This window comes from Mastacembelus armatus, chromosome 22, assembly GCF_900324485.2.
Source record: "Mastacembelus armatus chromosome 22, fMasArm1.2, whole genome shotgun sequence".
Taxonomy (NCBI): Eukaryota; Metazoa; Chordata; class Actinopteri; order Synbranchiformes; family Mastacembelidae; genus Mastacembelus; species Mastacembelus armatus.
In genome coordinates this window covers 1,723,525-1,736,757 of record NC_046654.1, presented here as the reverse complement: position 1 = coordinate 1,736,757, position 13,233 = coordinate 1,723,525, and the positions used below count along the sequence as shown (strand labels likewise).

General features: G+C 42.5%; 2 protein-coding genes across 7 annotated transcripts; one reads left to right on the top strand and one right to left on the bottom strand.

Moving 5' to 3' along the window:
• Positions 1 to 776: 776 nt before the first annotated feature.
• vps29 (VPS29 retromer complex component) lies at positions 777 to 5,081 on the bottom strand. 3 transcript variants are annotated; one of them, XM_026331558.1, is made up of 6 exons: positions 5,003 to 5,066; positions 3,453 to 3,464; positions 1,956 to 2,147; positions 1,632 to 1,867; positions 1,208 to 1,351; positions 777 to 895 (listed from the first exon to the last, which is right to left on the bottom strand). In XM_026331558.1, the coding sequence occupies exons 1-5, from the start codon at positions 5,003 to 5,005 to the stop codon at positions 1,234 to 1,236; spliced, it is 561 nt and encodes a 186-aa protein (XP_026187343.1). In that variant the 5' UTR covers positions 5,006 to 5,066; the 3' UTR covers positions 777 to 895; positions 1,208 to 1,233. The 3 variants fall into 3 exon arrangements, with proteins under 3 accessions (XP_026187343.1, XP_026187265.1, XP_026187424.1); XM_026331480.1 differs by having other exon boundaries at positions 831 to 1,351; XM_026331639.1 differs by lacking the exon at positions 3,453 to 3,464 and having other exon boundaries at positions 831 to 1,351; positions 5,003 to 5,081.
• A 383-nt stretch (positions 5,082 to 5,464) lies between these two features.
• Positions 5,465 to 12,895, top strand: eif5 (eukaryotic translation initiation factor 5). 4 transcript variants are annotated; one of them, XM_026331355.1, is made up of 12 exons: positions 5,465 to 5,560; positions 6,159 to 6,382; positions 7,929 to 8,069; positions 8,284 to 8,365; positions 8,789 to 8,961; positions 9,144 to 9,255; positions 9,664 to 9,794; positions 10,524 to 10,685; positions 10,907 to 11,068; positions 11,304 to 11,468; positions 11,783 to 11,923; positions 12,457 to 12,895. In XM_026331355.1, exons 3-12 carry the CDS (start codon positions 7,998 to 8,000, stop codon positions 12,553 to 12,555), a joined length of 1,299 nt encoding a protein of 432 aa, XP_026187140.1. In that variant the 5' UTR covers positions 5,465 to 5,560; positions 6,159 to 6,382; positions 7,929 to 7,997; the 3' UTR covers positions 12,556 to 12,895. The 4 variants fall into 4 exon arrangements, with proteins under 4 accessions (XP_026187140.1, XP_026186920.1, XP_026187000.1 ...); XM_026331135.1 differs by having other exon boundaries at positions 7,790 to 8,069; XM_026331215.1 differs by having other exon boundaries at positions 5,555 to 5,642; positions 7,790 to 8,069.
• Positions 12,896 to 13,233: the final 338 nt, after the last annotated feature.

Below are 13,233 nucleotides of genomic sequence, written 5' to 3'. Positions count from 1 at the left end.
TCGGTTTATAAGTGTTAAGTGTTTGTATGATTGTCTCTTTGATGAGACAACTATGGAATGAGATATGTGACGATAACAACTGAACAGAAATATGGTTTCAAGTCTCATTTTCTCAGTTTCAATTTTTCATTTTTCAGTTTCTTTTTTTTTTTTCAGTTCTCATTTTTTCCGTTTCAGTTCTGACACAAACAAACACAAAAGTTTGCATGTTCTCCCTGTGCTTGTGTGGGTTTTCTCCAGGTCCTCTGGTTTCCTCCCACAGTCCAAAAACATGTATGTCAGGTTGATTGGTGACTCTAAATTGCCCATAGGAGTGAGTGTGAGTGTGTGAGGTTGTTTGTCTCTATGTGGCCCTGTGATGGACTGGGGACCTGTCCAGGGTGGACCCCTGCCTTTCACCCAAAGAGCGCTGGGATAGGCTCCAGCAGATCCCTGGGACCCTGGTTAGGACTAAGGGGGTACAGATGATGGATATGTTGATTTTTTTCTGCTGTAGCCTGTTTTACTGGTTACAGCCAGTGTCACAAGCCAAACATTTACCCTTTCTGACACCTATTGTGAGTGTATTTCATTAGCTTCTACTCATTAATCTTAAAGTCAGGGCCATAACCAGGTTTTTAGAAAGAGCCCAAATTCCTCCACTGGAGCTCAGCCTCAAACTTTTGTCTGTAAAATTTATTGTTTTTCTCATTTTTACTTTCCCACAGTATTTTTTTCTTCCACTGTAACTACGTCTGAGTAAAACAACATCACACTGCAGACTGTGCACTGCATTATAAAGTATGTCCCCTTAGCTATATGTTTATTAGACTTTATGATAACAGAAGAGATGGAGTGAAATTAGATTTTTATTGTGGGGAAAATAACTGAAAGGTCGACTACACAGAGCTAAACCCTGGTGGTTACATGGACAGGACAAGGGTGGAAATTAAAAAAAGAAATAAAATGGCACCAAATATTTCTTTTGATAACAAATACATGTGACATTACTGTATTCTCTACAGTTACCAAAGGACAGCTTAAATGCAAGCAAATGCCGATGACATATAAACAATATAATACATGTGTCTTAGAGTTAAGTTAGCGAACAGTTTGTTACAGTGTGGACGTTGTGGTGACTGGTGGAGCTACTGGTGGAGCTACTGGTGGAGCTGCTGCTGCCCAGTGGAAAGGAATGAAATGATAAACTGAAGCACGTTAACCTAACTCTTCCCCTCTGCCTGTCGCCGCCCTTTAAGATTTCTTGTACTCGATTCGTTCAACTTTGACGTCGTCACCGATCAGCTGATAGACGTACGTCACCACCGTAGACGCCTGGATATCCATTAATACAAAAGACGGGATGATGTTGCTGTAGAGAGAGAGGTCGTTTTAATATTTAGCAAAGAATATGAAAAAAAAAATCATATTTTTGAATGTTATCTACGAGCCCCACTGTAAACATCTTGTAAAATCAGTTCACTCAGTAACGACTGGTATTAGATAAAACATCCTACAGTGGAAACAGGCTTGTAAAACAAACTAGTCTTAACATAATTAGAGATGAAACACAAGGAAGTGTACATGTGTGAACGCAGCCTTGGTGGCTACAGGAGCTGAAAAAGCAAACAGGGTTTTGTCAGTGGTTCTACCTTTCCAGTGCGCTGTAGGCTCCTGTAGCAGAACCAGGGTTGATGTAGAACTTGTTTTCGTTCTCGAATGCTTCAAACTTGTGTGTGTGCCCGGAGATGAGGATGTCGACGTCCAGCTGTCTCTGGAGCAGCGCCAGACTGGCCATGTCGCCCCATGGAATCACCTGGTGGCCGTGGATCAGACCGATCTTAAACTGGCCCACAGTCACCACCTTCTGTTCTGGGTAGTTCAGGTTCTGATAGGGGTCAAAAAGAAAAAAAGAGAGAAAGACAATGAGGTATATTCACTTGTTTTCATTTGACAGGGCAGTATTTACTACATACCTCATCAAAGTCCCCTCGGACTATGTGAACGTCTCCAGCAAGTGTCTTCAGGTAGTCATAGCTCTCCTTGGTGCAAAGGTTTCCTGTGCAGAGAATGTGCTGGATCTTCCCCGGGACCAACAGCTTCTTGAACTTGGCTGGCAGAGTGCTGCACCGGTGGGGGATGTGCAGGTCACCTAACACCAGGACCAACTGACAGCATCGCACAGGACACACAGACAGGTCAGTCACCATCCGATGAGCCCTGTAGTGTCTGAACACTGTGAAAGGCAGTGGGCCAAGAACAGAGCCCTGCTGCAGACAGTGATGCACACAGACTCCACCAGAACCACTGTACTCCACAATCATTTTTGTTAAATTGTCTGGGATCTTTATCAATATAGTGTCAGGTTTAATGTTATTGCACTCTATAATAATTTAGTACAGCGGATCAAGAGGCTTAATTCATAAAGCTCAAACTTGTAAATAAGCAATGTTTGTGAGTAAGAAGCTAAGTATATTAAGTGTCTGAATTCAAACTGGCTTTTAAATATTACTAATCAGAAAACTGCCCATGGTGAAGTATGAACTGAATCAGCACAGCTGGATTTCAGACACTCAATAACAGATGTACGACATGAGAGAGAAAGATGTTTGCTTTCACACAACACAAGAAGTCAATACCAAACAAACACCAATAGCCTGAGGGTTCATATTAACATGAAACCCATATATAACCTTATAAATCCATCAGACATCATCGAACGCTGTAAATCAGGGAACTCCAGTCCTCGAGGGCCACTGTCCTGCCTGTTTTCCAACTCTCCCTGTCCTACCCACTGTTGACTGCCTGGATCAGGTGTGTTCAGCCAATCAGAAGACAGTGTTTCTCAAGGACTGGAGTTTAACATCCCTGCTGTAAATGTTAGTTGTGGTAGTGTCTTACTGCTTTGGCGAATAACAAACCAACATGTCATGGTTTCATCGTACCCTAAATATCAGTTTAGGTGAACACGGGTGAAGATGTTCTGAAATAAACCAGGAATTGTTAAAAACTGTGAAGATGTTCAGTTGTAACAATATTTTTGATCAAACCAGGTGGAAAGTCTCCAGATTTGTAATTAATGAGTCACTCGTATGGATTTCCAAAAAAAGGAATCATTTAATTGGTGAAACACCTTCAGGAACATGGCCATCAAACCCACCTGAGTATCTGCAGACTTCTATACAGGGTCTTGGAATCTAATATGGGGAATCTTTAACTTTCCTAGTCTGACTTCCTGCCTCTCTGGGTAGATGAGTAATTACTATTTTGTTGTTGTTTAGAATAACAGCAAAGAGCAGGTGTAACTTAAGCACCAGAGTCTGCTGGGCGCCGGATTAATGCACTGCAGTTGCTGTGCTAAAAGATGCAAAAACAGCAGACCTCCAAGGCTGTGCAATCCCAATCCCATGTTAGTGTGCCAGGCAGAAGAGCGAGCAGAGAACAGGGGTCCAACACAGAGCGAGGGCACTTACCCGGTGACCAGCCTGGTAGATTGGAGACAGGCAAGGAGTAGGGATGGAGGAGGAGACAGGGGAGTGGGTGAGATAGGGAGGAAGGCGTGATGTGCATGGAGAGAATGACGTGAGGCATGATCAAAGATTGGGAGGAAAATACGCACATACACACAAAAAAAAGATAAAGGGGTTGGGACAAGGGGTAAACTGAAATTAGAAATTAAAACGTGAATGGATTAAACAGACAATCATTCAAAAAAAAAAAGTTAAACGACAGTGTGGTTGAATCAGTTGTTAATGATGGATGGTTAGTGATAACGATAGAGCAAAACCATTGTAATCACGTGACTGAGTGAGAGCAAAGGCAAGAATTATGTGATGTTGATTTTGAGCTGCACCTAAACATGGCCTTTATACAGTTACCAAAACACACAGAGTGCCAAGAAATGGGTGATCCTTCATATGGAAGCTCCCTATCTAGACTGAACCGTCATGTGGCCCCAGAGAGGGTGGGGGGTTATCAGGCCACGCTGTCACAATCTTTAAGGCAAGACTGTGCTCCAACCCTCCCTATCCTAAACCTGGTTGCACATTATATCCTATGTTGCTGACCGCGCTGTCTCCACTAATCTACTGATGTTGTTGCTTTCATTTCTTCCAAGTAGGGTCTCAGTGTGGGTGGGAGGTCTACAGGGCCATCAGGTGGGCACCCTCTCCATAATGGAGACAGCTTCCCCAGAACCCCCTTCAACTCTTTGCAAATATCTTCCTACAAACTAGAGTTGAAAACTATTACCTGATTGACAGAATCGGCACCTATTTTGGTAATCAATTCATCATTAAGTGACAAAAGTAAATGCACCTACACTTCCTGTCTTCACTTTATGTAATTATAGGCTCAACACTTGTGCAATTTGAACTGTCAAACTAAAAATACACCAGAAGACATAATCTTGGAGTTATCTGACCAGCATTTGGTCATTTTATAGCTCAAACACCAATCAGGTTTATTGATAATAATAGTCAGTTGCAGCCCTTCTCCAAACTTCTGTGCAACCTCTGCAGATTTCAGAATGAATGAATGAATGAATGAATAGTTGTCCTAATATGAAAACTGTAATTTCTAAGAACTTATTATTTATTACTATTATCATACATTAAAAGTGTCTCATTAGATGAAGTAGCTGTTAGCCTGTTAGCCCAGCTAGCTAACTGTTTGCAAACAAGTTAAAAGAAAAAAAAACGCCGTGATCTCAGCTAAACAGAAAAAGGACAAAATGACAAACCGAAAGAGAAATGGAAAGAGTGACTTTAGGGCTGCTCACAGCTTGTTGCAATGAATTTTTGGGGGACTACGTTGCTCAACTGTCATGTGATCGTTGATCCTTTCCAAAATGGAGCTTCACCTAAAAGAAAAACTATGAAACTGATCCTGTGTGAACGAGACGAAACAACGATCTTGTTCCCCACGCGTCGGTATCTAGTCTTAGAGAACCTCCCGCGAGTAAAGTGGTCGAAACGCCTGCTAAATGTGGGAAATCGTGGTCTTTTCGCCATTTTATACTCACCATCTTCTATTTTGCTGTTTCTGCTAGTCAAGTTGCGGAAGCACATACGCACGTACAACGTCACGCCGTCAGCCAATGGGAGGAGAGTGTTTTAGAGCGTGCGTCAAGCTATATAAAATACGTCCTTTGGTCCTTTCAAAATAGTAAAGAGGTCAACAGATACTTCTGCTGTAGCTTTCGCCATAAGGGCCTCGATAATGGATGAACCGAGCCCGGGGATACAAGACTGACCTGACGTCTGAATATCCCTAAATGCTGAGGTGACTATTATAGAAAACTGGAAAACTAGCAAAAAAGATCATTCCATCATCATTTCATTCCGGTCTTAATCATCCATACATTCAGTATTGTTTTACTGAAAATATTTTACTAAATCCATACTTCCGTATAATATATATATCTTAATGGAATCAAGTACCACATAAACATGTGACGTATAACGGTAAACGCTGGCGTTTAATTTGAAATATCACCGGAAGTAGCTTGTAGCTGTTAGCTTGACAACGCCAGTAAAAGCGACGTGAATAACAGCATCGCGCAGAACATTCGAGAGGAAAGGTAGGAATTAATTTCATCACATTTTCCTCGGCTCACTCCGACGTGGATTTTACATCCATTGTTGTAGTTCCACGGAGAAAATGTAGGTAGTTAGCTAGTCATAATTAAAAAATGCGACGTTGTTAACGTTAAGTTGTTTTCACCGTGTCGACAGCTCTCGGCTACCTATTAGCTTCACTTTAGCATCTGGGCTCTGACTATTACCTGGTGTCCTACTGTTATGAGCTTTCATAACGGGTGAGACTGAAGGCGAAGCTGTAATTAGATATTTATTTGTAAATCGTATCACATCTCTTTAAAACTAACCGTGGTTTCATAAATTACTAAGCGTGTTTTAATTCTGGGGAATTTAGCGAAGAAACACGTGTGACGTTAGCTTTAGCCAGTTAGCTTCTTACTGACGTAGATTTTTAAAGCTGCTTGACGTAGCTGTTTAACTGTAACTGTTATTATTTTAACGGTTATTTCGCTGTAGTGGCTTTTACTGAGCTACTCTCACCCAGATGAAGAACGGTCGTGACACCTGACGGTGCTAACGTTAGTATTTGGTTTGTTGTTTAACAATAACGTTGCGCTTCCCCCCCCCCATCCCCTAAAGGTTCTTCTCCCAGACCCCAGGACTTTCCAGATACCCTCTTTCTGTGTCTGAGTCTGGCACCTGCACCGTTTGACGCTTCAGGGTGTTTCAGTGTGCGTCTTTGAGAGCCACAAGCCCGATCAAGACCCAGCTGCAATCAATACACCAGCCCCAGCCATCGACCACCGTTCACTGCGGCTCTTGGACGATCAGCGTTGTGTTTATGTCTTTGTTTTGCAGAAACGGTGAGTTGTGGGAACAATTCAAGACCTGTTTTAAATGTGTAGTGAGACGTGTGGTGGTGGTCCTAGTCTTCCTGGCGATATTTTTGCAGCGTGACATGTTTTCTGTTGCTTCAAAATGGCGTCTCCCACCCCAGTCACTCGTGTGCACTGACTGTATGACGCACTCTGCACCAAGCAGCCAGTAAAGCGAACCAGCCTCCTCCTGAAATAGTCCTGACCTCTGCCCTTCTCTAACGCCTGGCCCTGGACGCCTGTGTGCCAAGACGAAGCCGTCGTGAGTCATTTGATGTGGAATCACACTGACATGGCTGAGGAAATCGCCACCACAGCCTGGGTGGTTGGTGTTAAAGCAGGGGAGAGTTGTTTGGCTGCTGGGCCTCCTGTTGGTGACCTGTTAACAAGAGAAAGCCGGAGGCCCCCCCCCCACATGTAGGACAAAGGGCTTTCACTAAAACCTCTTTTGTGTATGTATGGTCCAAAAAAAAAAAAAAGGCTTGAAAAGGCGTCCACTCTTGTCTGGGTTTTATTTTTCTACTTTGGACTAATCTGTTCTTGTTTTTTTTTTTTTGCTCACATGGGTATTTTCTGGGTTTGGCTTTGTCATCTGTCTTCTGTCTTTATATTTTAATTCAACTGTTAGTCCAGGAATTTATGCTCAGACTTGATAAAGAGCAGAAAGATTTGTGTAAGGCGCCCTGCAGTATCCTTCAGCTGTCTTTGGGTCTGGGCTCCTCTGTCGCTGCAGAGAATCATTGCGTACAACAAGAAGTAGGTTTATTTGGTTATTGTGTGTTGTGAGCTGTTACTGAACGGACTACATTCATTCTGAAATCAGTCCTATATGTACGACTGGATCCGCAACTAATAAGTGTTAACTATTTGTTCTGTGAACTGTCATATTGATTTCACATTAGTATTTGAACTATACGAAGACAACAAATATCTACAGTTTGACCCACAATTAAAGCTCAAATCAGATATTTTCAAGTTAAAAGTCAAAGTCTGCTTTGTTGTCTGTTCTGCCGCATGAAGAGCAGATACCAGGAATCGAAATTGCATTACTCTCAGACCCTTGGTGCAAACAGATAAACTTTAAATGGGGGTAACAAAGTGATTAAAGTCATGAGATTCAGTAAATACAGTAGATGTTTCTCCCTGAGCACTGTTGGCTACTTAAATGTCATAACTGCATATCCATACATGTTACTAGGAAGACCGCACTTCATTCAGTCTAGGGTACACAATTAGGGCTGCAGCTGATGGTGTCACATTTTCTCAATATTATTTTATTAGTTGCAGCTGTGCATTACACAAAATAAATGGTTTAAGCTAAAAGACATGAAGTTACTGTTAAACCACTTCTTTTTTTATTAAACATGGCTTGCTTTTGTCCCTGTCCTCTTTCAGAGCTGTTGCGCAGCCGTTGGAACCTGTGTGGTGGAAATCTAGCCTTCAAGCAAGGAGCTTGCGGCCACAGCGGCACAACGTTTTTCATGTCAGAGACCGAGCACGCTTGCAGTCGTTTATGTCATCCCCTCTTTTCCAGACAGAAGATCCCGAAAAATCCCCAACCAAGATCCTTTTATTTTGCTGATAGTGTTAACATCCAGCCAAAATGTCTGTCAACGTCAACCGCAGCGTGTCAGACCAGTTCTATCGCTACAAGATGCCCCGTCTGATTGCCAAGGTAACACTTCTCAGGGTTTTGAGTTTATGTGTCCAAGCTGATATAAGTGTCTGAAGTTTTTACAGGAGAGGAACAAACCACAGCTTTGTCAATTTGACAAAGACAGCAGTGTGTTGGGGACTGATGAATGGAGGCTGTATCTTCTCTCTGAAGGGAAAATGCATTTTGGACTTGAGTTGATGGTCTGTATTTTTTGCTTTTATTCTCCACCCAGGTTGAAGGCAAAGGGAATGGAATCAAGACGGTCATTGTCAACATGGTTGATGTTGCAAAGGCACTGAACCGGCCTCCAACATGTAAGTAACAGTGTGTGTAGTATCATCTCATCAGACCAAACACTGTGGTAAAGTCAGTTTGTAACGAGACATCGACCTAAAAGCACCACAGGTGACTTACCCTGCTACAAAGCTGCGCTTCTGTTTTGAAATTCTGATTTGCAGTGCACCCTCAGTTATCACTTCTCGTAGATGTACTGCTCAGCCAAACAGTGTTGATGGATTAAAGTAAGACTGATTTAGTCTCCCCCCTTGAGGCAGGATTTTAGTGGAGGAAAAGGTTTGTATTATGCGAAATGTAAAACACCTAACTGATGAGGGAGGATTTGTGTGAATCACATAGAAAACAAGGTTTAAAAAGTCTTTTCCTCACATCAGGATTATCTTTGTTTTTTAAGATCTGGCCACAGGCAAGAGTCACGTTCTTCTTGCTCTCTTTCACAGACCCGACCAAGTTTTTTGGTTGTGAACTCGGCGCTCAGACCCAGTTTGATACCAAAAATGACCGATACATCGTCAACGGATCCCACGAGGCGAACAAGTTGCAGGACATGCTTGATGGGTTCATCAGAAAATTTGTGCTGTGTGCCGAGTGTGACAACCCTGAAACTGATCTGGTAAATGTTCTGCAGCAGCTCTAACCCAAGTCTGAGGCGTGAAGTGCTGCACTAATGTTTGGTCCCAATAAGACCTTTGTTCCAGTCTCTGTTGTATTGAGTTCATTTGAACAAGATGATTGGAGGTAAATGACAATTGTTTCTCCTTGTAATTCTAATAAAGTTTTGTGTGTGTCTTACAGCATGTCAATCCCAAGAAACAAACTATTGGCACTTCCTGTAAGGCCTGTGGATACCGCGGCATGCTCGACACCAGACACAAACTCTGCACATTCATCCTCAAAAACCCACCAGGTGAGGTTTTCCTTGTTCGTGTTGATCAAATGTGCACCAACCCAACTGGATTCGATGGTTGGCTTCTCTTCTCTTCTCTTATCAAATGAGTCAAGCCTAAAGGATTCTTTAAATTGTTACGTGAAAATGTTCTTTTCAGTGTTTAGTTCTGTCGTTTTCTCTCCTTAGTCCACCAGTTTTCCTTTTAACTGCCAAACTTTAAAAACTCAAGGCACTTTGTGAAGCGCCAGTGACGTATGAAGCTTCACACGTGGGTTTCTTCATTTAACACAAACCGCAACACAACGTATGAAAAGATGGGACTGACATTGTCGTCCACTCACTTCCACTCTTTCATGCAGTGATTAGTGTAAATGATGCTCAGGCAGCAGGACAGTTCTGATGAAAGCAGTTTGTTTCTCCCAACAGAGAGCAATGATAGTGGATCTGCATCTGTGAAGAAGGAAAAGGAAAAGAAGAACCGCAAGAAGGACAAGGAGAACGGCTCTGGCAGTGGAGAAGCTGGGAACCACGACAACTTTGACGCCCCTCAGGCTGTGGTGGGTTTTTCCTACCTTACCAGGTTTCTTACTGGGCTCTGAGACCCACCAGGGTCTGGTGCTGGATTGATGGGTCACCAACACAGTCCAGAGCTGCAAAGTCTTAATCTTGGTCATGTGTTTTCTCAGACCCTGTGGTCCCTGAGTTCAGTGATGTAGTTAGTCAGGTGCTGGTTTTAATCATGAGCACTCAGTCAGACCTTAGTCAGTATTTCAGTCTGTCGTTCTCATTGAGTTAAGGGAACTCTCATAATTGTTCACATGCTTGTTAGATCCCAGAAGGACAGTAACGGTTCATTTTGAGACCAACCTCAAACTCCTGGTTAGTTCTGCTGAGGAATCCTGAAGGTTTTACATAGTGCTGACCTGTTGACTCAGCTTCTCTTGTAGGAATCAATCGGTCATTTTTAACAGCCCACTCTACTGTGTGACATATTTACACTTCGTTTAAATCATTTTTATTAAAATCCAACTTTTCTTTTCAAATAGATCAAATCTTTACAACAGGATGACAAACCTGCACAGATGTTTGCAGTGCAGCCCTCACATCTGGAGGTCATTTTGAGCTAATCTTTCTTCAAACAGTTCAGACTGTCAGCTCAGGCTCACAAGGAATCACTTTAGTCTGAGCACTTGTCTCTCTGCCAGTTTGGGAGATGTTTTACTCTAATTTAGCAGAAGTCACTTTCCTCACTCGCTGAATGTCACTTTCTTCTGACCGTCCGTCAGGACGGAGACGACGACGACGAAGACTGGGCAGAGGAGACGACGGAGGAGGCCCAGAGGAGGCGAATGGAGGAGATCAGCGACCACGCTAAGAACCTGACGCTCAGCGACGACCTGGAGAAACCCCTGGAGGAGAGGGTCAACCTGTTCTACAACTTTGTAAAAGTAACAGCTCTGAATTAGGTTTACCTTCTGCTTGGACATTTGTTTTCCTCACATATCTGCCAGTGTTACCCAGAAGAATCTTGAGGAGTTTGAATTATGGAGACAATCATAGTTTTATTTTAGAATCTAATTAGCTTATCGGTTTAAAGTTTCAATTTTTGACATAAGAATTAAAGAAAACACTTTATGTAGCCACCTCCTAACTTTTCTTCTATCCACAGCAAAAGAAGGAGAGTGGAACCATCGACGGGGCTGATAAGGATATCTTGGCGGAGGCTGAACGTCTGGATGTGAAGGCCATGGGCCCTCTCATCCTGAGCGAGCTGCTCTTCGACGAGAACATCCGTGACCAGATCAAGAAGTACAAACGCCACTTCCTGCGAGTACGTTGGATGACCATAGTTCGTCTTTATTCTGGGCCCACGTGAATTGAAAAGTTCAGCTGTACAGGATCATTTTCTGACCTTTTCTGCTGCACCTCTAAACATTTCAGTAACTGCAGCCTGACGTTTTACACGTGAACTCAGTGAACCGTGTCTTAGCTCTCATCAATATGAAGACTTAGGGTAAACTCTTTCTTCCTCCCCCTGACCTTTTTCTGATTGCATTCCACTTCAGTTCTGCCACAACAACAAGAAGGCCCAGAAGTACCTGATGGGAGGCTTTGAGTGTGTCGTGAAGCTGCATCAGGTCCAGCTGCTGCCACGAGTTCCCATCATCCTCAAGGACCTGTACGACGCTGACCTGCTGGAGGAGGACGTCATAGTCGCCTGGGCAGAGAAGGTGGCTCACTGACACTGGCTTCCTACAGATTAAGATAAAAATCCCTTAAAGTTTCTTTAAATTTAATTTGATGAAAGTTAAATTTGTGCGTAGTAACTGTGGGTTTGTCAAGTCATTGTTTGATTAAAGCTGATTTTGCTGATGGTGATTAAGCTGTTAAGCTGATGATGAACAGTGCAGGAGATAAAATAACTAATCCCAACACTCATCAAACGTTGTGCACGCAGGCGTTGGGATTCTCTTTTTGCCTTTGAACGCACCACGCTGAACTTAGGAGTGAGATAATTGAAGTCGCCTTTGTTTTTCTCCACCAGGTTTCTAAGAAGTACGTCTCTAAGGAACTTGCCAAAGAGATCCACGCCAAGGCCGCGCCGTTTGTCAAATGGCTGAAGGAGGCCGAGGAGGAGAGCGGGGGCAGTGAGGAAGAGGAGGTGGAGGAAGATGAGAACGTTGAGGTAAATGGACAGAAATAATGAATCGAAATGATTTTATGTAGAAAACAAATTGTTTTAAATTGACATTTTGTTTACATGCAAATGTTGAATCTACTTTATTTCAGTAATATTTTTAGTTTTACACCAGAATATAACTTGAGTTATAGTTAAGGTTACTTTGGTCTAAATGTGGTTCAGGTTTACACCCCCTGAAGGTCACGTGTTCAGTGTAAAATGCTGAAGACACTGACTTTCAATCAGGATCAAAACATTTTTGGTACCAACACTGAATTTTTAACTCAAATCATTTTTTTTATTTTTATTTTTTTCTAATTTTACATAACGTCCCGAGACACTTCACTTCATTTGTCTCCTCAAACCTTCAGTGGTTCAGTAGAAGCTTTAACATGAGAACTGAAACAGATGAGTTAGATTAAATTATCAGAAAATGTGTTGGCAAACACATTTTTACGTATCTTTGGAGCCGAGCGGTGAAGGTTCAGTGAGTTTTAGCTAATGGAGGAGACGTGTGACCTGCTGTTCTCCGTCCTCAGGTGGTGTACTCGTCCTCTGCCCGGGAGCTCAAAGTGGAGACTGTGAAACCACACACGCCTGAGAAAGAAGACGACGACATTGACATAGATGCGATCTGAGCGACTCAGATGATGATGATGATGATACTTTTCTTGTTGTGGCTTTGACCTGCGATGCTCTGTAATGACCTGAACAGCCTGGCTTTTCCTTCCTTTACTACCTTCCCCACCCTCACCCTCCTCTGCTTTGTGGCATGATGTAACGTAGCGCTTTACTTGCGGCACATTAACTCGCTCGTTTCGAGATGTATTCAGTCCATGAAATGAAGTTTGCTTTGGGGTTTTAATCATGGGTGTTTTCGGGTATCAATTTAACTGCACATGTTTTGGTTTTTTTTTTCTTTTTTTTTTGGTCCCTGTATTTTTCCAGTCAATAAAGAATGAATGTTTTGCTATCCTACCACATGGTCGTTTGATTAATATCCTGCACGTCGATCATAGCTGCAGGTTTTCCATAGTTAAAAACAATGAATCGCCAGCAGTTAACAGGAAAGTCTTTGCTTCCAGTGTCTTAAATGTGAGGATTTGCTGGGGGGGGTTTGTCTTGTAAAGTTATGGTCCATACAGTTCGTCTATAGTTTATATATAGTTCATTGAATTTCTTTGGGTTTTGTTCATTGGACAAAAAAAATACATCATCTTAAACTCAATAAAGGAATTAATAGGTCATGCATGAGTTGGATCATTTAAAGACTTTTCCTAAAACCTTTTGAGTCTGAAGGCTTTCTGTTGTCCACA